Source organism: Corythoichthys intestinalis, chromosome 13 (assembly GCF_030265065.1).
Source record: "Corythoichthys intestinalis isolate RoL2023-P3 chromosome 13, ASM3026506v1, whole genome shotgun sequence".
In the NCBI taxonomy this organism is placed as follows: Eukaryota; Metazoa; Chordata; class Actinopteri; order Syngnathiformes; family Syngnathidae; genus Corythoichthys; species Corythoichthys intestinalis.
Window position 1 is genome coordinate 40,163,641 of NC_080407.1, and position 26,048 is coordinate 40,189,688.

The window sequence follows — 26,048 nt, forward strand, 5'->3', positions numbered from 1 at the left end:
AATACTTTTGCATGGCACTGTATGAAAGATATAAATGTTTATTGAATATACATTTTACAGTCTTGTTCAACTGGGGGAATTTGTAACAAAAGACAGGCTTTAATTTGTTATCATTATGCACATAGGTGTTGTCACAAATGTGATCACACAAAATGCAACCATTTTCCAAGCAGTGCTCTGTCCAGGTCTGACTGACGCATTGCATCCCTGCATTTCCTCCTTCTGGGTCCCCACAAATAAAAAATAAAATTTTGGCTTTTTTCCGGGCTCTGGGATACAAATAAAAAAAATAAATGTTCGGGTTTTTTCGGCCTCGGACCTGAAAGTTAAGTTAATTGCTCGGGCCGGGTCGGGCTGGATTTCTTATAGGCCATATCTAGGCTTATTTTCAAGTAACACACGCACATTCATTCACATAACAACTCCCTGCCCTTTTGACCCCATCAAATCCATGGTATCATTTTAATCACTCTGTCTGTCATGTCATTTATTTTCCACATGAAGGCGCAATAGAACAAATGAAGCCTCATGATGCTTCGGCTCAGGAGCGAACCAGTTTGATGGAAAGCCTCATTGCTTCATGATGCTTCAGTTTGCCATCACTGGATTAAAAGTGCCAAAGACCAACTCCACTATCCGCTCCTTGTGTTCTAACCGACCCCCCGGGCAAATGAACCATAAAACATATTGAACCCAGAACCTCATTCAGTCCATTAGTCCAAATTAGAATCGATAAGAGAATCGATAAAGTGTCAAATCGTTAAGCAATATCGATAATGGATCGGAAAAATCTTACCTTCAATTCTTAATGAATTGATTGTTGAGTGTTAGGTCCAAAACTGTTTATTCTTTAAATGAATTATATATACAAAGTTTCAAGAATAATATAATTAGTTCTATTTGCAGATGACGCAAGTATCTTTTGCTCTGGGGGGATGTGCATGAGCTCCTGGGGAGGGTTTCTGATGAAATTTGTAAACTAAAGACATGGTTTGACAGAAACAAATTCTCATTAAATTTAAGTAAACCATATTCGTTTTATTTAGCAAATACAATTAATATAGTCAGGTACAAATACAAATAGATGGGGTGAATATTGAAAGGGTCAATGAAAATAAGTTTCTTGGGGTAGTTATTGATGACAAGGTTAACTAGAAAGCTCCTGTATAGTAAAACATATACAAAGTATCAAGAAGCATATCAGTCCTGAATAAAGCTAAACAGTCTTGACAATAAATCGCTCCACATTCTTTAATCCTGCCATATATACACTACTGTGCAGAGGTCTGGGGTAAAACCTAATAGTGTACAATAAAATCACTATCCATTTTGCAAAAATGAGCCATACGAATAGTACATAATGCCGGTAAATGGGATCATAGTACTATATAATGAATATTGTATTACATAATGAATATTATTGAGCAAAGGTGACGTGTTATGTGGAGTACACTATTTCAATGAACATCCAATGTTCTTAAGTAGTTAAAGTGGAGGTTTTGCATTTAGGAAATGTGGGGGGGAAATTAGGAGATGGATGTTGGGGTTACTGCTGGTTCTGTTAAATTTTATTATGCAAATCATTGGGGAAAAAAAAACACAATTTTGAACGAAAATGTGTTTGTGTTATAGGAGTAACTACCAAAAGCAGTTTTATCTGCAATTCAGTGGTTTTCCGAGGTTTGAGCCCCACCCCCTCCCCCTAATTTTTTTTTTTTTTTTTTTTATCTGGCTCCGTGGCGACCTTCATGTCAGGGAGTTCCGGCAAGAAATTTCTAGCCACTTTTACCCCTGCTACTACTTTGCTACAGTTTGTGTTGTGATGAGGAACAGATATACTGTGTATGTGCTGTGAAATGACAATAAAATAAGTACTCGTCTTCTAACGGACCTATATCCTAGAGAGGACTGTGGAGATGCTGGAGCTGGAGATTCCAGTGTGGTCATAGACCAAAATCGTAGAGAGCCAGCAATGAGGCGCCAGCTCTGCAGAAGAGCACTGCCTGGATGTGTGAGACATACAATGTGGGCCTGTGTTTCCAGCCTGAGAGGAACTGACAAGGATCTCTTAGGAATCAAAGATTAAAAAATGGTTATGGTATTATACTTGTATAGCGCTTTCCCACCTTTCAAGGCTCTCAAAGCGCTTTACACTACATCGCCATCTACCTAATGTTCACACAGCACCAGGAGCAATGCGGGGTTCAGTATTTTGCTCAAGGATACTTAGGCGAGTTAATCAGGGCAGAGAATCGAACCCACAACCTCTGGGTTGGGGGAGAACTACTCTACCACTGAGTCACAACATGCCCAAAATGTACATAGTTTTCATTTTATGGCCTGTTTTGCACATTGAGAGGGAAGGTATCCAATAAATTGTATATTATAGTTTATATACAAAATATATAATGTATTATATACTGTATATAATATATATGTCACTATTTTGCACTGTTGGTCTCCTGTATATAACCCGTTTTGACCATAATATGTAGAAAGGACAAAAACGCCCTTGACCATACCTGCCGTTTTTGTTGACTTATCAAACATAAAACTATTCAGTCTCATTTTTTTCTGTTGAATGTTTATCCAAACAAGTTGACTAAATATCCCGCTTAAAAATGTTTCATCGAGCATGTTTGGTTGTCAATGGGACATCAATATTACAAATTTTGACAAAAATGTTTAGATTTTTTTTTGTCTTTTTGGGTCCAAAATTTTGATTATAATTGGTTGAAGAAAACAAGTTTGAACATGAAGGTTATGATGACCTAAAAAAGGGACCCAATCTGGCAATTGTGATTATTTTTCTTTGAAATATAAAGGCATCATCATAGGTATGCAGATTTGGGAAAAAATAATAGGCTTAGGTGTAAAAGGGTTAAACTAAAAAAGGTTAAAAAAAAAAAAAAAAAAAAGACGACATAAATGCACATGTCACTGCCCTGTTGCATACATTGACTGTTTTTCACGTTCTTTAGCACAGCGTGGGTTGCCATGGAACCACTCATTTACTACCCCCATTTTAACGGTGTAAATAACCGCTTGTGGGGCAACTTGTGCAGCCCAGTCTCGTATGCCACACAAAAGAAGCGGCCAGATCGTGTCGACCGCGTCGGTACCGGCAATACTTCGGGTATTGCAGAAAAGGCAGTCCCGTCACATTTTCTGAATCTTAGAATCAACTTTGTAATGAAGCATCGGTTTTCGTTACAACCCTAGTTTTGAGTTATAGAATTATAATTAGCTTGTTCTGAACAAAGGGAAGGGGAGGCTAGGACTGAATAAAAACAAGTTGTTTGTAATGAATAAATTTAACAAGCGCAGTGAAGTACAAGCACTTTAAAATTCGAAGCAGAGTCGAGAGAGTTTCATCATTGATCAACAATCATTGATTGTTTCAATCATCATTGTCCGATTTGTACCACAAAGTATTAGGTCAAAATAAAGAAAAGAGGATTATGAGATTATAGTAGTAGTTATTACGAGGGGGAAAAAATCGTTCTGTTACGTAGAGGTAATGTAGCTGAATAAGCAGCCACGTACTTTCTGTAGCGCTTTGCCGCCTCTATGAAAGTCAACAATAATGAAAGCATCTCGCGAGGCTGTGTTTTAGAATCAGTTTCCAAAATAAGGAAATCTGTTATCTTTTAGCTCATCTACATCAAATTATAATCAATGGAAGGATTTTACAGATGCTTTGTCGGAGCTCCCAGCTAAGGTACATGTACATAAAGTGCGTAGTCCCTTATTCAGCGACATTACTCCTACGTAATAATTTGACATTTTTTCTTGTAGTAAGAGTACAACTTTAATAACGTAGTCATTTTTTCCCTCCCTTTATTTGTCCCCAATACTGTCGTAATATATCACTGTCAATCAAGAGTAGTAATAGTAACTTTTTAAATTACGTATAATCACCCCTCCCCCCCAAAAAAATATTTGCGAGCCAATCATAATTTTCCATATTTATGTCATTTTATTATTGATGAATGATTTAGAATTTTTTGTAATTTGGGGTCTACCGTTTCAAAAATCATCTGTGAAAAGTGTAGTTTGAAAGAGTATTGTATAAATAATGCCACTCAACTTGAGAGTTAAATCAGGTGAGCCAATACTTTTGGAAATAGTGTGGATCCACATAAGACAAGGATTGGATAAAGCTCATGTAAGGCACCAATACTGCCAATCCTCAACAGGATTTGAGGAACCTCTACAATTGACTGCGTGCGATCTGCGTGCACAATCTGATGAAGGCAGCATGGATGACAGGCAAAACTTTCATTGGCCACTGCTTCCCACCCCAATACACACGTGTCTGTTAATCTGATCCTTGCGAGCAAATTTTTGATCACAAACTGAGCAGGAAAAAGGTTTTTCACCAGTGTGGGTTCTTGCCTGTCCTTTTAAGTGTTGAATTCGCGTGAATCCTTGACCCAAAACTGAGCAGGAAAATGTTTTTTTTCCCCAGTGTGGGTTCTTGTGTGTGTGTTTAAGCTACTCTTTCGAGTGAATTTTTGACCACAAACTGAGCAGGAAAATGTTTTTTCTCCAGTGTGGGTTCTCATGTGTTTTTTCAAGTGTTGCTTTAGAGCGAATCATTGACCAAAAATTGAGCAGACAAAATATTTTTCACGAATGTGGGTTATTGTGTGTCGTTTCAAATTGCCTTTATCAGAGAATTTTTTACCACAAACTGAGCAGGAAAAAGTTTTTTCACCAGTGTGGGTTCTTGTGTGATAAAGTTGCTCTTCCAAGTAAATGTTTGACCACAAACTGACCACGCAAAGAGTTTTTAACCTGTATGGGTTCTAATGTGTACTTTTAAGTGACGAATTTGAGTGAATCCTTGACCACAAACTGAGCAGGAAAAAGGCTTTTCACCAGAGTGGGTTCTAATGTGTACTTTTAAGTGGTGAATTTGAGTGAAGTCTTGACCACAATCTGAGCAGCAAAAAGGTTTTTCGCCAGTGTGGGTTCTTGTGTGACTTTGCAAGTGGCTCTTGCGACTGAACCCTTGACCACAATATGAACAGGAAAAAGATTTTTCACCAGTGTGGGTTCTTTCGTGTATTTTTAAGTTTCTCTTCGAAGTGAAACCTTGACCACAAACTGAGCAGGAAAAAGGTTTTTCACCAGTGTGGATTCTAGTGTGTACTTTTAAATGGCAAATTTGAGTGAATCCTTGACCACAAACTGAGCAGACGAAAGGTTTTTCACCAGTATGGATTCTTGAGTGTTGTTTCAAGTTGCCTTTTACAGAGAATTTTTGACCACAAACTGAGCAGACGAAAGGTTTTTCACCAGTATGGGTTCTTGTGTGTTGTTTCAAGGTGCATTTTTCAGAGAATTTTTTACCACAATCTGAGCAGGAAAAACGTTTTTCACCAGTATGGGTTCTTGTGTGTTGTTTCAAGGTGCTTTTTTCAGAGAATTTTTTACCACAATCTGAGCAGGAAAAAGGTTTTTCACTAGTGTGGGTTCTTGTGTGTTTGTTTAAGTTGCTCTTCCAAGTGAATGTTTGACCACAAACTGAGCAGGAAAAAGGTCTTTCACCAGTGTGGGTTCTTGTGTGTCTGTCTAATTTGCTCTTCTGAGTGAAATTTTTACCACAAACTGAGCAGACAAGAGGATTTTCACCATTGTGGCTCCTCATATGCATACGACAACAATACTGATCAGCAAAGGTTTTCCCACACAGAGAGCATTTGCAGAGTTTGTCGTCACACTGAGATTTCTTATGACCATCATCATTGTAAGGAGAGTGTGACGTGACACCATTTCTGTCTGATGGAGCGATGAAAATGTCCGCTTTCAATGGTTCTTTTGAGCTGCTGCTGCTTCTGCAGCTTGGAGGCTCCACCCCTGTGCTGGCCTCACTCGGACCAGCCTCGCTATTCAAGGGCTCACCAGTCGACATGATGATATCATCCTCCTCTTTAACATATGGCAGCTTTACCTCCTCCTTTTTGATTGGAAGTTGCACTTCTCTCTTTTGCTGTTGAGGGTGCTCTGGCTCTTCCTCTTTCATATGCGGGTGCTCAACTTCCTCTTTAACGCCAGGAGACTCCTGCCACTGAAGACCAAGATATTTGCTGAAACCTGCAAGATACAAGAAGACAAAAGATATAATTTGAGAGCATTTGCAGTTTGTCGTCACAGTGAGATTTCTTATGACCATCATCTTTGGAAGGTGAGTGTGACATGGCTCCATTTCTATCTGATGGTGCGATGAAAATGTGTGCTTGCGATCCTCTTGTTGAGCTGGTGCTTGGAGGCTCTGTCCCTCTGCTGGCCTCACTCGGACCATCCTCGCTATTCAAGGGTTCACCAGTCGACATGGTGATATTGTCCTCCTCTTTAACGTATGGCAGCTCCATCTCCTTCTTTTTGATTGGAAGTTGTACTTCTCTCTTTAGCTGTTGTGCGTCAGGACCAAGATATTTGCTGAAACCTGCAAGACACAAGAAGACCAATGATACATTTTATAGACCATCTATGCAGCTGGTAGGCCGTGAGGGTAGACTAGCTGAGAGAGCGCGAGAGAGAGTGTGTATGTACACGCGCGTACCAGACAATGCACCGATTGGCTGTTAGTCATTGTGCATTGACATGCCCTCATCCTTCAGGTGCAAGCAGTGGCAATTTGAAATATTATATTATTATTATTTATTGATTTAAAAAAAAACACACAAAAATGTATGCATGTCATGCAGTCATTGACAAAGCTGAGGCTTGGGTGGGGTTGGACCATCCAACACGACAATGATCCTGAGCATACCTCAACATCTACCACATCTTGGTTGCATAAGAAGTGCTGGAAGATTCTGGAGTTGCCATCGCAATAACCATACTTAAAACCCATTGAAAATCTCTGGTTGAAGAAGGCAGGTGCAGCACACAAGCTCAAAAATGTTAATGAACTGGAGGCCTTTGCCTATGAGGAATGGGCAAAGATATGTATGAATTAGTGATGCACGATAATACATTTTTCAACCGATATCGATAACCGATATTTTCCTGCCCCTTCCACCCGATAACCGATAATGTCTTGCCGATAATTCTATTCAAATATGTATGTAAAAATTTAAAGTCTACAAAGATCAAATGTTACTGTGCAAAAATGTAATTTAGTGCTATTTTTTTCCACATCAAATGTGAACAAGTAGTAATTTCCAACAATTAAACAATGGCAATGACGTTGTGTAATGGTAAGCTTTTGGCAGCAATTACTTAGAGAGTAAACACCAAAGTTGCACAAAAATGCCTTTAAAAGTAAGCCATTCCTAACATATATCACATTACTACACTGCAAAAACACCTCCTTAAAACTATCAGAATTGGACAAAACTGTTGATTGCGCACATTTGGAGGCTAAATCAAGTATATAATTATCGGATTGCATTATCGGTTGAATTTCGTTTTATCTGGATTATCTGTGTGACGTCATAATTGCCATTATCGGCCAATAATTATCGGTGACCGATATTATCGTGCATCTCTAGTATGAATCACTGCAAGAAACTTGTCAAGCTATGCTTCACCTCTAATGGATGTTACTGTTGCAAAGGATGTTGTACTAAGTTCTCAAGTTATCCATACCTAAGGGGTTGAATAGTATTGTCAATGAAGTAATCACAGAAAGGCCCTAAATTGGAATATTCCCAAAAATATTTTTGCTATTTCAGCTGTATTTGTCTCTTTGACATGTCATTATTTGATGTGAATATAAACAAGATGAAAAATGAATGTCGAACTTTTTGTCACAGTTTGGCTCACAAGCTCATTCAGGGTCCCCCCAGAATTTATAAATCTAAATTCAACACTTTTAAGACCTTTTTTAATGCCATTTCAACTGAAAATTAATACTTTTCTTGCACCCATTATATAGATCATATTGAATCATATTAAATAAATAAAGCACTGAACACCAAATTTAACCTCAATTACTAAGTGTGTTTGACAAAAGAATGCACATATATTGAAGATACAATTTAAACACATTTAAAGTAACATTATAAAGTCTGTTAGAATTTTTTTAAACCCACACACGCACACAATAATTATGGACAAAAAGAGGAGGAGGACATGACTCAGACCAGCCATCTTCTGTAACAGGCTAGCCGCTAGTGCACCTGCCAAGACCCCAGTAAACATGGCTAACTCTTGAGTTAAAACGGCGAAATTCACATTCATTCGAAAGGCAAACCGAAATGTTTAAGCAGATCCACTGCCTTCGCATGACCCATAAACTGCAACCTAAAGTATCTGGATGTAACTTGAGCCCCTATCACATACTCCAAAACAACGGGAATATCGCGGGACTTAACCTTGCAGCAGTTGTGTGTGAAAACAATTTCCCGTGTCGACTGACATGGGAAGCAGTGTGTGTGAAAGCAGGCGTTAAATTCCCGGGTCACAGCAGATGGCTGATTACTTAAATATCATAGCGGCGGCCGATGTAACTTCCTCCCTCTTCGCAGTAAGAGGAAAAGCGGTAAACAAACATCGCAATTATAAACATAGCAAGCTGGAAACAGCTAAATTAAACTGAAAACATGACCAAAATTAAAATGTCAAATATTACGTCGGGCCGGGCCAGGGTTCTTTCTCGCTAACTTTTTGAAATAACTATATATTAACGATGTATGGATGATAAACTAAGGAATACTTGTTATAAGATGAATAATTTGGATAAAAAAAAAAAGAAGGCGCAGTATGGTCATTGCAGAGCCAGAGCTATAGGCCTATAGGCCCTTTTTAATCTTTCCCTCTGCGAGTCCGCAAAACCGCATATGTTTATTTATATTTAACAAACTTTTCCAGCGTTATTTCGTTGTGTAAATAAATTTATAATGATCATAAAAATATGTAGTCTATTTAAACATTAAGAAAATGTGCGTTTTTTTTTCCTGCTAACTGAGAATTCGTTACAAAAGATAGGCTTTTATGCAGACATCGTCACAAATGTTATCACACAAAACGTGGGTCGGGCTGGACTTTTTAGGCCCGATTTTACCTCTATCTTAAAGTCTTAGTGAGCTTAAATTGGCTGCAGTTACGGAGTCGGGAATACTCCCTCCGGAAAAAAACACGATTTGACCAACATTATGTTTAACAAACTTTTACAGCGTTATTTCGTTCTGTAAATGCATTTATAATGATCTTTAAAATGTGTAGACTATTTAAACATGAAGAAAATGTGCGTTTTTTTCCTGCCAACTGAAAATTCGTTACAAAAGACAGTTACGACATCGGGAACGCTCCCTCTGGAACAAAACGCAATATGACCAACATTGTGACAGCCGATGCCGACCAAAAATGATGTAATATCCGAAACAGATCACCAATGGACTCATTTGAAGTATATGAATGGTGGTCTGTTTTGGTGTTCAGAATCCACAATACTTCTGCCTGCAGGGTTTTCGTTCCACCGACAAACGGACGCATTCCCGATGCAGAGGTGGGTGGGTTCTCCGTTTTGCCGGTTGTGGTGGTTTGGCACGCACGAGTTGCATTTCGATCTGTAGTGTAGTGCATCGTAAATATTCTACGTGTCATCTTCGTTATTGATTTAAAAAAAACAAAAAAAAACTTTGTCACGGATATAATTTAGGTTGCACTGAGATGTTCTTGAAAATTAAGACCACGGTGAAAAAATTCCAGACTTACAACAGCTAATTTAATACTTTTAATACCTTTAATCATGGAAAACTAAATTCAATGCTTTTTTAAAACTTTTAATAACCCGCGGGTACCCTGTCATTCACTTACACAGTCTGGTGTCTAGCAGTAGCATTGACACCCGTGAATGCTTTCTGTTATGTTTCTGCTTCGGAAATATATATTAGTATTTTAGTGTTTATAATAACATATGAATACGCGGTATATGTATATTTATGTGGAGAAAAGGTGTGTGTACAAAACGCCTTAAGTTGTTGAGTTATAGAAGCCAGCCTATGCTGAGGCTAGTAGCTCAAGCAATTTGTGCTATCCATATAATATTGTGTAGTTTGTTGTATATTGAGTACTGAATATGAGGATGTTTCTGTTATAGTTTCACAATATTATGACAACTGTCTTCTCATAAAAGCAACAAAAGAGCAAGCCTAGTGGTTTAGAGAATTTACATTCATTTTTAGCTGGCTGTCGGGCAGTGCACAAAGGAAACGCACTGCTTTGGGCAGTACACACAGTGTTCTGAATCTGTTTACATTCCATTCTTTTGCACTAGTTAATACCATCAGCATTTGACCTCATTGTTTATTTGTGATTTATTATTGTTATTTACAGTGCCTTGCAAAAGTATTCGGCCCCCTTGAACCTTGCAACCTTTCACCACATTTCAGGCTTCCAACATAAAGATATAAAAATTTTAATTTTTTGTCAAGAATCAACAACAAGTGGGACACAATCGTGAAGTGGAACAAAATTTATTGGATAATTTAAACTTTTTAACAAATAAAAAACTGAAAAGTGGGGCGTGCAATATTATTCGGCCCCCTTGCGTTAATACTTTGTAGCGCCACCTTTTGCTCCAATTACAGCTGCAAGTCGCTTGGGGTATGTTTCTATCAGTTTTGCACATCAAGAGACTGACATTCTTGCCCATTCTTTCTTGCAAAACAGCTCGAGCTCAGTGAGGTTGGATGGAGAGTGTTTGTGAACAGCAGTCTTCAGCTCTTTCCACAGATTCTCGATTGGATTCAGGTCTGGACTTTGACTTGGCCATTCTAACACCTGGATACGTTTATTTTTTAACCATTCCATTGTAGATTTGGCTTTATGTTTTGGATCATTGTCCTGTTGGAAGATACATCTCCGTCCCAGTCTCAGGTCTTGTGCAGATACCAACAGGTTTTCTTCCAGAATGTTCCTGTATTTGACTGCATCCATCTTCCCGTCAATTTTAACCATCTTCCCTGTCCCTGCTGAAGAAAAGCAGGCCCAAACCATGATGCTGCCACCACCATGTTTGACAGTGGGGATGGTGTGTTCAGGGTGATGAGCTGTGTTGCTTTTACGCCAAACATATCGTTTTGCATTGTGGCCAAAAAGCTCAATTTTGGTTTCATCTGACCAGAGCACCTTCTTCCACACGTTTGGTGTGTCTCCCAGGTGGCTTGTGGCAAACTTTAAACTAGACTTTTTATGGATATCTTTGAGAAATGGCTTTCTTCTTGCCACTCTTCCATAAAGGCCAGATTTGTGCAGTGTACGACTGATTGTTGTCCTATGGACAGACTCCCCAACCTCAGCTGTAGATCTCTGCAGTTCATCCAGAGTGATCATGGGCCTCTTGGCTGCATCTCTGATCAGTTTTCTCCTTGTTTGAGAAGAAAGTTTGGAAGGACGGCCGGGTCTTGGTAGATTTGCAGTGGTCTGATGCTCCTTCCATTTCAGTATGATGGCTTGCACAGTGCTCCTTGAGATGTTTAAAGCTTGGGAAATCTTTTTGGATCCAAATCCGGCTTTAAACTTCTCCACAACAGTATCTCGGACCTGCCTGGTGTGTTCCTTGGTTTTCATAACGCTCTCTGCACTTTAAACAGAACCCTGAGACTATCACAGAGCAGGTGCATTTATACGGAGACTTGATTACACACAGGTGGATTCTATTTATCATCATCGGTCATTTAGGACAACATTGGATCATTCAGAGATCCTCACTGAACTTCTGGAGTGAGTTTGCTGCACTGAAAGTAAAGGGGCCGAATAATATTGCACGCCCCACTTTTCAGTTTTTTATTTGTTAAAAAAGTTTAAATTATCCAATAAATGTTGTTCCACTTCACGATTGTGTCCCACTTGTTGTTGATTCTTGACAAAAAAATTAAATTTCATATCTTTATGTTTGAAGCCTGAAATGTGGCGAAAGGTTGCAAGATTCAAGGGGGCCGAATACTTTTGCAAGGCACTGTATGTGTTTACTTGTACTTTAATAAAGAATTTGTTTCTTCCAAAATGTTTTTGTGAATTACTGTATTGGCCAGAATATAAGATGGTGTTTTTTGCATTTAAATAAGACTGAAAAAAAGAGGGTCGTCTTATATTCGCGCTCTCGACATTATACCCATTCACGACGCTAGATGGCGCCAGATATCATTGACGCAATGTTCTGTCATGACAGCTCTCAGCTATTTTCCCATTCACGACGCTAGATGGCGCCAGATATCATTGAAGCGATGTTCTGTCAACTCTGCAGCTATCGAAGATTTTAGTCATCGAGTAATCGACTGAAAATTCTATCGATTAATCACGTAATCGGATAAAACAAATATATTTTTAGGTGAAGAGCAATTATAAATATACATGAGAAAACAAGACATTTCATCTAATCTTGAACCATTTTCAGTCAATCAATGTCTTTATTTTCGATGTATATTGTTGAAAACAGCCAACAATTGCATCTCAGATGTAACTAGAATAAAAAAAGACTAATTCACTGCTTTCACTCAAAAATATTTAGATCTTATTAAAAAAGAAAAAAAAAAAATTATATATATATATATATATATATATATATATATATATATATATATATATAAATGCTGTTACGCTTGATAACACACATCACTTAAAAGTTATTTTTTTCCCACGTTTCAATCGAATTTCTATTTGAACACACCTGTTCACTCTTCTTACCCACCATAACCCCTAGCTGTCATAATATTTACTTCTTTTTATTGTGATTTTAATTTTTTATCCTTTTAAAACCTTTTTATCGTACTGTGATTCCATGTCTCTTGTAAAGCGTCTTTGTGTGTTTGAAAAGCGCTCTAGAAATAAAATGTATTATTATTATTATTATTTGTGTCAAGCCATTTTTAAGTTCTCGTTAAGTTTGCAGTCAGTCTAAACTGTAAGTCCTGATAGGATTTTAAGTTTTTGCAGTGTTCAAAATAAATGTATGATACAGGCTGTATGGGAGCACATTCGGGACCAGTGCTACTTGGTGTTTTATCCTTGCCTGGCTCTGCCAGACTGTTCTCCCTGTATTTTTCAAACACTGAGCTGGAACAGCGGTGAGTCTGGTGTACCAGGCAAGTTTTATCCAGCAATGACTACTGAGCTAAAATTGATAGTTAGCATTATTGAGTTTTTATTTTACACCCTCATCACTCCACAACGCTATGTTATGTAGGGTGACCAAACGTCCTCTTTTGCCCGGACATGTCCACCTTTCACGTCGTGTCCTCGTCATCCGGCCGGGTTTTATTAATTCATGAAAATGTCTGTTTTTTGATTTTTCACGGGACCAATTTGAAGAGAATCCCAACGGCCGCTGGGGGGCAGCGCTTGCCTGCGCTGTCATACCTCCTACTAGTAGAGGCGGGAGAAGGAGTACAGTTTACCCCTTGTATTATGGGGCATTACCGCCATCTACTGGGTTGACGGTTTGGCAAGAGAACAGGCAGTCACAGACTACAATAAGTAGTTTTAAGAGACGTTTATAGTGCTCCGTGCACCTTTCTGTAAGTTTATCTTCTGTTAATGTTGCTTCTGTTATATATATTATACAATATATGGGTACAAAGAGATGTGGTATGTTGTATTAGTCTTGTAATAATTGTTCTGCGTTCGTGTATTTGGTTGAATGTTAGTATTATATTCTAAGTGGGTGCGCCTGCACAGTTGTTAAGTTTTTTACGATAAATACGTATATAATGGCAACTGTTGACTTCTGTCGGAGTTTTGTACTGGCATGATCTGTAAAATCCCGTTTGGTGTCGCATCGTTGTGCTACAGATGATTGTAAACTTATATAGCAAAGCCGCACTAGGCATTATGGGAAACGTAGTTTTAAACTGCTGCGTTTGGAAACATGCCAGTTGAATAGTTTGTCAGTTTATTTTAGTTATTGTTTGCGTGCAATCTAGAACATTGAATGACAATAAAAATTGAGTGGGAATAACAATTTCTCAACGACAATTGTCGTGATAATAATTTATAAAAATGTTTATGTGGCACAAGCCTACTGTGTGTCTTCTGTGTGTCTGTGTGATTATTTTTTTAAATTTGTATTCATTGTTAAAAAAAAAGAAAAAAAAAGTGTAAGCAGTTACAATTTACGATGTACTTGAATATTCCTTTAACTTGTATTCATTGTTTAAAAAAAACAAAAATGTAAGCAGTTAATTTACGATATACTTGAGTATTCTTTTCACCAAATACTTTTTGATTTGTACTTGAGTACACATTTTGGATGACTATTTATACTTCTGTAATATTGTAACGCTACTCTTGAGTTAAATTTTTGTCAACTCTGTCTGCTGAAAAAGAAGTGACTCAAGAATGTCCCCAAATGAAGTGTAAATAATAATAAAATAAATAAATCAGACTTCTCATTTGAAAAAAAAAAAAAAAAATCGTGATAATTAAGAATTAGGCCCAGGCTTAGTCCAAAAATCCTCTTTTGACTGGGCATCTTCAATTTTTACATCCTGGCGGGGTTTTATAAATTTATAAAAATGTCCGGTTTTCATTATTTTTCATGGGACCAATTAGCGCGTGTTGAAATTGACAGATGCTTTGCACAGAATACTATGGCACTGTACTACTGCCTGTGACGTGTTCCCAGAGAGCCTGCCAGGTGGTTGGTTCTGATGTGCTGAGTAACAGAAAAAAAGACAGCAGTGTTCCATTGTCCCCCAAAGTGCTAAAAAAAAAAAACTTAAGACTAAACGGTCGTGTTTTTTAAAAATTAAATTAGTAATGTTAAATTAGTATTATTGTGAGGCTACAGTTTGATTTTCATTCACTGAAAAGAGAAGAGCTTTATGATAAGGCTGGATTTTCTACATTATTTATTTGTACAGTAAGAATTGAAAAGACAGCTATTATTAATTCTTTCAAGGCTTATATGCTAATCGAAGCATTGTTGTTTTTCTTAATCATTTCATTCCACTTTTTTAACTTTATTATTGATCTATCATTTTAGAAATAATGAAGCCTGTTGAGTAAACTCTGAGAATGTGAATTTGTGTCTTTGGTTATACGGCTATTATTTTGTTGTAAAACTGAATTTCTATCCAGACGGAGGAGGTGCACTTTAAAATAGGGCTGTCCTGATTAGTCAACGTCATCGATGACGTAAATGCGTCGACGAGCACACCATCCTGTCCATTCGGTACACAAGAAAGCCCGCAGTTTGCTGAAGACATGTCAACAAAGCACATGGAACCATGTCATATGGTCTGATGAGATGGGCAGGCTTTCTTGTGTACAGTCTTCAGAAGAGGCTTCCTCCTGGGGTGACAGCCATGCACACCATTTTGATGTAAAGTGCGGCGTATGGTCTGAGCAATAACAGGCTGACCGCCTACCTCTTCAATCTCTGCAGCAATGCTGACAGCACTGCTGTAATGAGTCACATGACATTTTGGAGGAACAATGACAAGCAGTACTCAATTTGGACATCTAGGGATGTACGTTTTTTCATAGGGTTGGACTCACTTTTGTTGCCAGGGATTTAGATAGATATTAATGGCTATATTTTGAGTTATTTTGAGGGAAAAATAAATCCATGCTATCATATAAGCTGCACACAGACTACTTTTCATCGTGTCAAAGTGTCATTTTGTCAGTGTTGTCCCATGAAAAAATTTACTTAAATACTTGCAGTAATGCGAGGGGTGTACTCACTTTTGTGATGCGCTGTAACTATGAAAGATGCGGTGAAAAATTAGAATTCATTGACAGCACTACATTTAACATTTAAAATTAATTCTAATGACCGGGATCTGTCTCCATGTGCAGTAAACGTCTCATCGAAAGAGAACCAACCTTCTTGTGTGTGAAGAACAACCTTTGCGTGTATTATTTTGCACACAGTCAAGTGTTCGTGGCGGGGGGGTCTCATCTTTTACTCTACAAGTTGAGTCCTGGAACTTTAATGCAGCCCATCCCTCCTCCCGCCGCCCAGCAAAGGAGCCACCGTCCCCCCCCCCGGGACCCAGGGTGGTCCCCCGGGCCACCCGTGTGCCCATCAACCGGCCTTCAGGGATGGCAGGAGGGGACGCATCACCAACCCCACGCCTACACCCACCCCTGCCCGCCCACCCGGGCCACGAGCCACAGCCACAGCCCCCCAACCGGCACGGCACGCCACGGGACCCCCAGCGGCCCACCAAGCCCCAGGCAAGGCAGGGTCCCCCGCCGGTGCAGGCGACACCCCGCTGATACACCGGCGCCCAGCCAGCGACCCGCGACGGAGCGCAGGGCGGATGCCCAGCCAGAGAAGAGAGGGGAAGGCGGAGGCAGGAGAACGCCCAGGAACTGCCACGGGGCGATGCAAGATCGGAGACCCGACCCCCCAACCCACTCCCGCGGCCGGCAGCCGAGGCAGAGGGGAGGCCACACCCCGGGAGCCACGCCATATAGAAAAAGTGTGGGACCCACCAACCACCCTATTACTGTGGCTGCCAGGTTCCCGACTGGCAGCCATCACCCAGCACCGTGATGGGGGTGTGAGGGGAGGGTAGTGCAATGTATGCATTAAAATAGGAGAGCTTGGCTTGGGGCAGTGGGACCGCAGCATGGAGTTTCTGTCCAGCCGCCCGTCCCACCGCCCTTTGCCGGAGCTCTCCTGTGGAGTATGATGTGTGTGATGCATTTAAAAAAGGTGCAGGGATGGCGGGGCCTGTGGTGAGGAGGCAGCCGTGAGGGCCCCCCCCCCCCCCCAACAGGTCCCAACCATCCCACAACCTTGGTGTGTGGTGCATTAAAAAACAGGGGGGAGTCGGGCTGGGACTGTAAAGCCCCGTCCCAACTCTCCCCGGAGAAATGTATGAGCATGTAAGTGCCAGGGTGAAAAATATTTACAGTGCCGAAGTGAGAAGTGCGTGAGTTAAGAGGCAGGCTCCCGCGGGCGTGGCCCCGTCCACCAGAACCACCGGCCCCAGACCACCCACGGCGCCTCCGCGACCGCCCACCCCCCTCCCACCCACCCCGCACCCCGAGCAGGCGCCACACCAAGAGCCGGCGACCAGGGGGCGTCCACCCCACCGGCAAGGGACAGCAAGCCTCACCCTAGGCCCCGCGGGCCCCGCTAACGACCCCGCCGGCCGGGGGGCAGCCGTGGCCCAGGGAGGCGGACAGGGCCGGAAACAGACCAAGGGGAGGGAAGCGCACCCCCCGTAACCCACCCCCGGGCCAAGAGGGGCGCGCGGTATGGCACCAGAGGGCACCTCCCCGGCACCCGTTACAGGGAGACGCGGCTCCGGCCGGGCGGACCTGGGAGGGAACCATGGCTGCCGCATACACCCCCCGGCCCCCACCCCAACTCCACCCCACCCCGGCTGGCCGGGGAAGGGCCGCGGCCCCGGACCGGCACCCGCGCGGCCCCCCCACCCGCCCACGACACCAGCGCGCGCCCGACGGGACCCCCCGCACAGCCAGATGCAACCAGACAAGCCCCGGCCGAAAATCCCGGGGGCCAAGACCGGCGGCGGGACGGCCCAGGGCAGGACGCCAACAAACTCCACCTGTAAAGCTGATAGAAGAAGACGTTTATCAAACACCATTAGATGTATGCCAAGGACCAGTGAAGTGTATTATTTACGCATAGTTCCTTAATTGTTCCAAGTCTGATAAGTAATATATAGGGTGTTCCAAAAAAAGTTGCATATGATCCCCAGTAGCTGGAAACCAAATTGTCTATGAGTATCCTTGTAAAATAAGCCCATTGACCGACTAAACTGTGAAGGAAGAAAAATTATTTATTACATGCTGTTGGGAGTGTATAAAACTGTTCGGATTTAAACATGTCCAGTTTCCAGCTGCAGAAGGATGCATACAACTTCCCTGGACACCCCGCATACATCCATTTATGTATACATTTTTATTATTTTTGTGGCATTCCTTCACAGGTGAGAGAGAATCGTTAGTCTATGTTCATCATTCTTGCGACCGTTTCCCACTGTTGTTTGTATTTGTCCATTTTATTTGTCTGTTTGGCAGATATTTTCTCTAATGTTATATATTCAATGATTAGATTTAGCCATTGGTTAATGCTAATGTTTTGTTTGTTTTTCCAATTCAACAATATTGTTTTTTTGGCTATCGTTAGACTTGCTAGTAGGGGACGGGTTTGATGGATAGAGATATTCACTGTATTCAGATCGCCAAGCAGACAGAGTTGGAGACAATGGAATCCTGCAGTTCAATAGGAAAGAGTTTCTTCGTTACCTGTGCCCAGAAATCTTGTATTGGTTTACATTGCCAAAGAGCATGAAAGTATGTATCTGAAGTATCTTCGTTGCAGCTTGTACATTTATCGGATTGGGAGAACCAATCCAATAACAATAACAATAAGGGTCCTTTAATTAACAGTAGTTCAAGAATTTTTGGACAATGTTTAAGTAACATAATAATTCATGTGATCCCTTATCTAAAATGAGTTATTAACAGAGCTGGGTAGAGTAGCCAACAATTGTACTGAACTAAGAGTTGCGTTTCTTCAAAATGATATTAATCACGTAAAAGTAGATATCCAAAAAATTTACTCAAGTAAAAATATATTTGGTGAAAAGAATACTCAAGTAATGCGTAAAATTGTGAGTAACTGCTTATATTGTTGTTGGATTTTTTTTTACTAAACAATGGTATTTTTTTCTGAGCACAAAGTTATCTATATGAAATGCTGTTATAATGATACTCTAGAATAACCCATTACATAACCACATTAACCCAACGAAATAAAATAATAATAATGATTTTATTCCGACAATAGAAAAAAATTACTTAAATGAAGCATTATTCCTCCTAAGAGTATGAGTGCCCTCTGGTGGATAAAAGTTCCTAGTTTGAATAGTGAAGAGTTCCTTCATAATTAATATTTTGAAATTAAAAGGTTTTCCAAGGTCAATTGGTGCCAAATAAAAACTGAGAGAGGTTAAAATCTGTGCTTTCAGGTCATGTTGAGGGCAGCGCTCTTTATCAAATACAGTACTGGACCAAATATAAGACGGCCCTGATTGTAAGACGACCCCCTCTTTTTAAGGACTCAAGTTTGAAAAAAGACTTTTTGAACAAAAATTACAGTACATCCGAAACAAATGATTATAATATATTTGAGAGAAAAAGCATGTTATTTTGCCTCATTCAAATCTAAATATCTGAACATTTAAATATGTAAACTAAAGTGCAATCACATTCGTAAATGAATGGCTTCTGGTTTTTGAAATGTAAATAAACCAATCTATTGTGATAAAACAACAAAATTGCAATAACTGGATTAACCATCAAAGTGAATTCTAACTGTAACTGTAGTCTTGAAATGAATCTGAATAAGGAAAAACATAGCAATAAAATATTGCAAACTGGTTAAACTTGAGAGTAGCTGCGATCTGTCATGACAGAACATCGCGTCCATGACATCTGGCGCCATCTAGCGTCGTGAATTGGTATAATGTCTAGACAGCGAATATAAAACGACCCACTCTTTTACAGTCTTATTTCAATGCAAAAAAAAAAAAACAGTCTTATATTCGGGCCAATACGGTACTTCATTTTTACCAAATGATAGAACAGGCTGGCATGAAGATATCAGACGCAAGCTTGCGTCTGATTAGTATAATGGAGTCATGTGATTATTGTTGCGACATCTCATAGCTACTTGCTACTCCTACAGCTACTTGGCAGCTCTGTTAAAAAAAAAAAAAATCATATCTGTGGAATAAAGATAAAAACATGTGACAACTCTTGTGTAGCCCCAAGAGTAAGAGTAAGAGTAGTGTTTTTATTCACTGATCTACTACTGTTTTTTGTGCTCACGCACAGAACATCAGCTCAGAGTACCCACTCTTTTTGGAGTCCTTGGAGGGTGTGCTGTAGAGCGCTCCCTCTGGGGACTCCGTTTCACCTAGGGGACTTCAAGGCTCACGTGGGCAATAACGGTGAGACCTGGTAAGGCATGATTGAGGGGAACGGCCCCCCCTATCAGAACTCAAGCGGTGTTCTGTAAATGGACTTCTGTACTCGTCACGGTTTGTCTTGAACAAACACCATGTTCAAACATAGGGGTGTCCATAAGTACACTTGGCACAGGGTCTTGTTCTTGCCTTTGAGAAACTTCTCAGGACCTGCTTTAATGCTGGTTAATGCTTCTGCGGCGGACCTACGCTGTCAAGGCAGACCCGATTTACGACCCTCCACCGTAGCCTGATGTGCTGTAGCATCCCAGTTGAAAAGATGATCCCTCAAACTGATGGTTTACAACTTTTATTCCTCTCCTTGATGTAAACACACCGTAAGAGCTACGGTGTACACAAATAAAACAACACAATTAGTAATTAACAATAACTTTTTACCTTCTTCCTTTTAAACCTTAAGTATATATTAATTGCCTTTATGAATTGCCTTGACTTTAAATTATTACCTAATCCTTGACAATCTCTACCTTGAGTGCAATTACTGTATATATTTATAACCTTTTAAACTTATTTTTCTTTATAACAGGAAATAAACCATAACATGAATATAAACCATTCAATTATCATTGCAAACAATACTAACGGCACTTATTAGCCTGGCTCTGCCAGACTATTCTCCCTGTATTTTTCAAACACTGATAGTATAGTCTGGAAACCATCCCATTAACGGCCTTTTCGAGCAGGTACAAAATCAATCGACAAATCAGATTCGTTTATTTGCGTGACGTGTTCTTCACGAGCAACGTCACTCTTGCGCGTCGAAAGTCGTCTCTTCAGCAGCATAGATGGTGAACGGCAGAGCCGAGAATATGTTCCAATCCACGGTAAAATCAGTTTTAATTGACCAAAAACACATTGACACGAGTCATTGACAACAGTCTGTCTCGCGCTAGTCATGTCGAATAAACTCCGCTCTCTTCGTATGTTTACTTCCGCGCGCAAGTCCATCGTCCTGCGGTCGCCATTTTACTAACGTCACGTCTGCCCGTCGCTGATTGGTCCACTCCGCTGTCTGTTTGCTGTGGCTTGCTCCGCCCTGGAAATTGTTTCCGTGGGAATGGTGGCCAGACTCAATAGCTGGAACAGCGTTGAGTCTGGTGTACCAGGCTAGGCACTTATATCCCTTGTTGTCCCTTATTGATGAAACATTATTTAGAAAGGCAACAGGACCCTCTGGTGTACAGAAAATGAACGGAAAGACTCAGACAGACAGCAGATCTTATACTTAGCGAAATATAATGAACCTATTTACAAAATGAAACCTTCAATACGAACCTTGTTCCCTTACCAACCAGGTGCTAAGAACTTTTAGGAGCTTAAAAAACTGTATTGGTTCTTATTTTCACCGTGACAGCACGCCGTTTTGCCTACTTCCTTATCTTCTCAGCAGTTGATACCTTTTGCGGCATTTTGCCTTCCTTTGGCCTTTAAAAATAAAAGCAAGAACTCTCATAAATGGAAATGAATTACAAACACGTAAAATTATGAACGAGGTCATTTACATGCGCACCTCCACAAAATCCTGACTACGCATCACCGCAATGCGTGTGACGTTACGCAAATGGACTGTGATTGGTCAGCTCAGACTGTTGTTTCTAGTTCAGCGCGAAATCACCGCCATTTACAAACATTCTTGCACTAAACTCAAAAATGAACCAAGCCGACGAGTGGATCATCGACTAGGTACGCAAATACGCCCACCTGTACAATGATTTGTCAAGACATTATAAAGATTGCCAAATGGCAAGGAATTCGTGAAAGGAGATTGCTAAAAATTCTGGTCTGGAGGTCAGCAAATGCATTAGAAAATGGAAGAACCTCCGAGACAAGTATGTGTGTGTTCGGAAGCGAATGGTCGATGAAGCGGTGACCCAGCCAGCGAAAAACTGCCAGCTTTTTGTCACTTTGTCGTATTTTTGGTTGGTGCACGAAATAATTTATTTGGTGCATATGTTTGCTGTGAGTCTGCGACTTATATTTTACACTTCAAGTATATGAAGAATAAGGCACAGGTTTGGTGACAAAAGAGTTGTTTTGATGTGTAATTTTCAACAATAGACAGTTTACACACTTGACACATCATCATTGATTCAGAGTGCCTCGGTGCTTTTATGATAACGTGTTTACCATCAAGGCTTCCAACGCCGTTTGGGAAGTTCCGTAGCCGCCAGAAATCTTCTATGGCTTCCCACTGGCTGGTTATAACACACGGCAAAGAAATCAGACAAAACCCTGGGCAACTCAGCTTGCTGGCTTCCACCCGATGCCAGAATTCGTGACAGACCGCCTCCGCAAATGTCTTTTGTGTCGCCGGCGCCTCAACATTTTTGCCAGATCATCCTGGCCAAGGATCACGCGACTTAACTTCATTTTCATTCTAAATCAGGTGAGCCAGTTCTTTTGACAATAGTGTCATATATCACCAAAACTACAAATCCTCATCTGGATTTGAGGAAGGTCCAAAGAATACAATCGTCCTGCATGCACAACTGATGAATCAGCAGGGTTGACATGCAGGTAAAATCGTCGTTAGCCACCACTTATCACACACCTCTTAACCTGATCCTTCTGATTGAATCGTTGACCACAAACTGAGCACAAAAAAAAGGTTTTTCATCAGTGTGGGTTTGTATGTGTTGTATTAAGGTTTCCCTTAGAGAGAATCTGACCAAAAATTGAGCAGGAAAAGCTTATTTTCCAGTGTGGATTCTTGTGTCTTGTTAGGTTTCCCTTTGAAGGGAATCTTTAGCCACAAACTGAGCATGAAAAAGGTTATTCTCCAGTGTGGGTTCTTGAGTGTGGTTTTGGGCGGTTCTTGCAACTGAATCTTTTGCCACAAACTGCAAAGCAAAAAGGTTTTTACTCCAGTGTGGGCTCTTGTGTGTGCTGTTAAGTGGCTCTTGCAACTGTTATCTTCTCCCGCAGACTGCTCAAGGAAAAGGTTTCCTCCAGTGTGGGTTCTTGCATGTACTTTTAGCGCACTCTTACAACTGAATCTTTGGTCACAACCCAAACCCTAACAGGAAAAAGGCTTTACCCCAGTGTGGGTTCTTGTGTGTATTTTTAGGGCCCTCTTGCATCTGAATCTTTGACCACACACTGAGCAGGAAAAAGGTTTTTCCCCAGTGTGGGTTCTTGTGTGTCGTTTTAAGTGATGCTTCTGAGAGAATCGTTGACCGCAAACTGAGCAGGGAAAAGGTTTTTCTCTAGTGTGGGTTCTTGTGTGTATTTTTAGGGCGCTCATGCACCTGAATCTTTGGTCGCACATTGAGCAGGGAAAAGGTTTTTCATCAGTGTGGTTTCTTGTGTGTTGTTTCAGGTTTCCCTTGTGAGAGAATCTTTGACCACACACTGAGCAGGAAAAAGGTTTTTCCCCAGTGTGGGTTCTTGTGTGTTGTTTTAAGTGATGCTTCTGAGAGAATCGTTGACCGCAAACTGAGCAAGGAAAAGGTTTTTCTCCAGTGTGGGTTCTTGTGTGTGTTGTTAAGTGGCTCTTGCAACTCCATTCTTTGCCACAAACTGTGCAGGTAAAAGTTTTTTCTCCAGTGTGGGTTCTTCTGTGTGTTGTTAAGAAGCTCCTGCAACTGAATCTTTTGCCACAAACTGTGCAAGGAAAAGGGTTTTCTCCAGTGTGGGTTGTTGTGTGTATTTTTAGGGCACCCTTCCAACTGAATCTTTGGTTGCAAACTGAGCAGGAAAAAGGTTTTTCACCGGTGTGTTTTCTTGTGTGTTGTTTCATGTTTCCCTTGTCAGAGAATCTCTGACCACAGACTGAGCAGGAAAAAGGTTTTTCTCCAGTGTGGGTTCTTGTGTGTAGTTTCATGTTTCCCTTGTGAGAGAATCTTTGACCACACACTGAGCAGGAAAAAGGTTTTTCTCCAGTGTGGGTTCTTATGTGTAGTTTCATGTTTCCCTTGTGAGAGAATCTTTGACCACACACTGAGCAGGGAAAAGGTTTTTCTCCAGTGTGGCTCCTCATATGCCTACGACAACTTTGCTGAGTAGCAAAGATTTTCCCACACCCAGAGCATTTGCTTTTGTTGTCACTGTCAGCTTTCTTAAGACCTTCATCATCACTGTCAAGCGAGTGTGACATGGCATCTTCACTATCTGATATTGGAGCTGTGAAACTGTCCGCTTGCAATCCTTCTGTTGAGCTGCTGCTGCCACTTGGAGCGCTTCTGCTGGTCTCACTCAGGACCTCTCCACTCTTTAAAGGCTCACCATCTGGCCTGGTGATATCGTCCTCCTCTTTAACATCTGGCTCTACCTCCAAAATAAGTTCTACCTCGTCCTTTTTGATTGGAATTTGCTCTTCTTTCTTTTGGTCATCTGGCTTTTCCTTTTTCATTTGCGGGTGCTCAACTTCCTCTTTAATGCCAGGAGATTTTGACTCCTGCTGCTTAGTACAAAGATTTTTTCTGAAACCTGCAAGACAAAACAGAGACAAAGTATGAACTCAAAGGTCATTAACATGTTGGATGAACATAAAAAAATCATGGAAAGTATTTTTACCCGATTAAATGGCTCCAATTTGAAGCACTTGTATTGCACCCAATAGCGTACCGCACAAATGCGATTATTAGACAGCAAGGCCGCGTGACGTCACTATTATAAGCCGGAAGAAGCGCGCTTGCATACAACCCATGCTAGTACTGCTTGTTTTCTGCCGGTAATCTTTCAGAAAAGAACATGCCGGGGAAACACTGCTGGTATGGAACTTGTAGAAACGACTCTAGACATTACCAACGTCCACATATGAAGGATGTTTTCGTCATACGTTTCCCAAAGCCAAAAACTCAGAGGGGGGTAAAAAGTGAACAATGGATTAACATGTGCGGACGTCCAAAAGACCAGTCTAACACCAGAGCAAGGTGATGCCATTCACCTTCATATGCAGAGGATATAATATATAATAAAGAGAGGGAATATAGTGGTAAAGGAAAGCTTGTTAAAACAGGAGAATGTCATTGTCAGTGGTGTAAGGCAACACACCCAAGAAAAAGGTGTCGATAAAAAAAGCTACCTCTGGATCAGGTCTGCTCTTTTCCCTATCTTTTTCAGCCCTCAACACTCAAGCCATCTCTTTAACTGAAAATTTTATGGTCTTCCACATCTTCACTAGTGCATTTGGCACCAGACATCATTTTCGAAAAGAATTGATAGGTTTAGCTCAGTAAACATCTCGTTTGTACAGTATTTACATGCATCTAGCATGAGGAACAAACGTTTGACCCCCCTCTAGCAACAGTTGCTAACGTCATGAGTATTAATGAGCAAAGGTGACGTGTTGCGTGCCGTACGCTATTGACCTTGTGCAAAAGCGCCGTCCCCTTAGTTACAGTTGCAAAGCCAACAAGCTTCCTCACTTCAACGGCACAGCCATTGCAGGCAGACGTATACGGAAGGGTTTTAAACTATTTTGGATCAATACCAGTGCAACATTCTCAAGATTGATGCAAAAGGGTATGGAATCACAGGAGTGCCAAAATTAATAGGAAATACAAAGACAGAGAGACCATTTACCAATGTAGTCAAATAAAAGCCATCAGTAAAAGAACATTTCCAAATGCAAACATATAAAGACAATCAATAATAGACAACTACTTTACAAATGCTTTCCCAATTGTGCTTTTACTTATTACGCTTTGTTATTGCATGTACTTGATGGCTGGCGCCGTCTCGGAAAAACAAAAGCCCCGCCCATACCAATGGTCTTGGGTGGAGCATTTGTTTTTCTGATTGTGTGAGAGTTCAAGTCATTTTGGAAAAGCAAAGGGGCCCGCCCACGGGAGCCTGCCTCTTAACTCACGCACTTCTCACTTCGGCACTGTAAATAGCTTTCACCCTGGCACTTACATACTCATTCATTTCTCCGGGGAGAGTTGGGACTGGGCCATAAAGTCCCACCCCGGCTCACGATTACCTCCTCACGACAGGCCCCGCCATCCCCGCACCTTTTTCAACTCACCAAACACATCATACTCCACAGGAGAGCTCCGGCAAAGGGCGGTGGCTGGGTAGAAATTCCATGCTGGGGTCCCACTGCCCCAAGACAAGCTCTCCTATTTTAATGCATACATTGCACTACCCTCCCCTCACAATCACATCACG

The 26,048-nt window shown here is 40.9% G+C and overlaps 3 protein-coding genes across 4 annotated transcripts in view; 1 reads left to right on the forward strand and 2 right to left on the reverse strand.

Moving 5' to 3' along the window:
• On the reverse strand, window positions 1–22,193 carry LOC130928955 (zinc finger protein OZF-like). The gene is made up of 3 exons (XM_057855804.1): window positions 22,062–22,193; window positions 6,179–6,454; window positions 1–6,102 (listed from the first exon to the last, which is right to left on the reverse strand). Exons 2-3 carry the CDS (start codon window positions 6,378–6,380, stop codon window positions 4,796–4,798), a joined length of 1,509 nt encoding a protein of 502 aa, XP_057711787.1. The 5' UTR covers window positions 6,381–6,454; window positions 22,062–22,193; the 3' UTR covers window positions 1–4,795.
• Window positions 1–26,048, forward strand: part of LOC130928951 (gastrula zinc finger protein XlCGF57.1-like) — a 107,554-nt gene that overhangs the window by 23,350 nt on the left and 58,156 nt on the right. The window lies entirely within an intron of this gene.
• LOC130928938 (oocyte zinc finger protein XlCOF6-like) overlaps window positions 18,587–26,048 on the reverse strand; it is a 31,673-nt gene continuing 24,211 nt past the window's right edge. Inside the window, exon 4 of one of the 2 annotated variants that reach the window (XM_057855768.1) lies at window positions 18,587–24,362. In XM_057855768.1, coding sequence (XP_057711751.1) covers window positions 22,951–24,362 — 1,412 coding nt within the window. In that variant the 3' untranslated portion in view covers window positions 18,587–22,950. The remainder of the gene's footprint in view (window positions 24,363–26,048) is intronic. The other variant, XM_057855767.1, reaches the window with a different exon arrangement.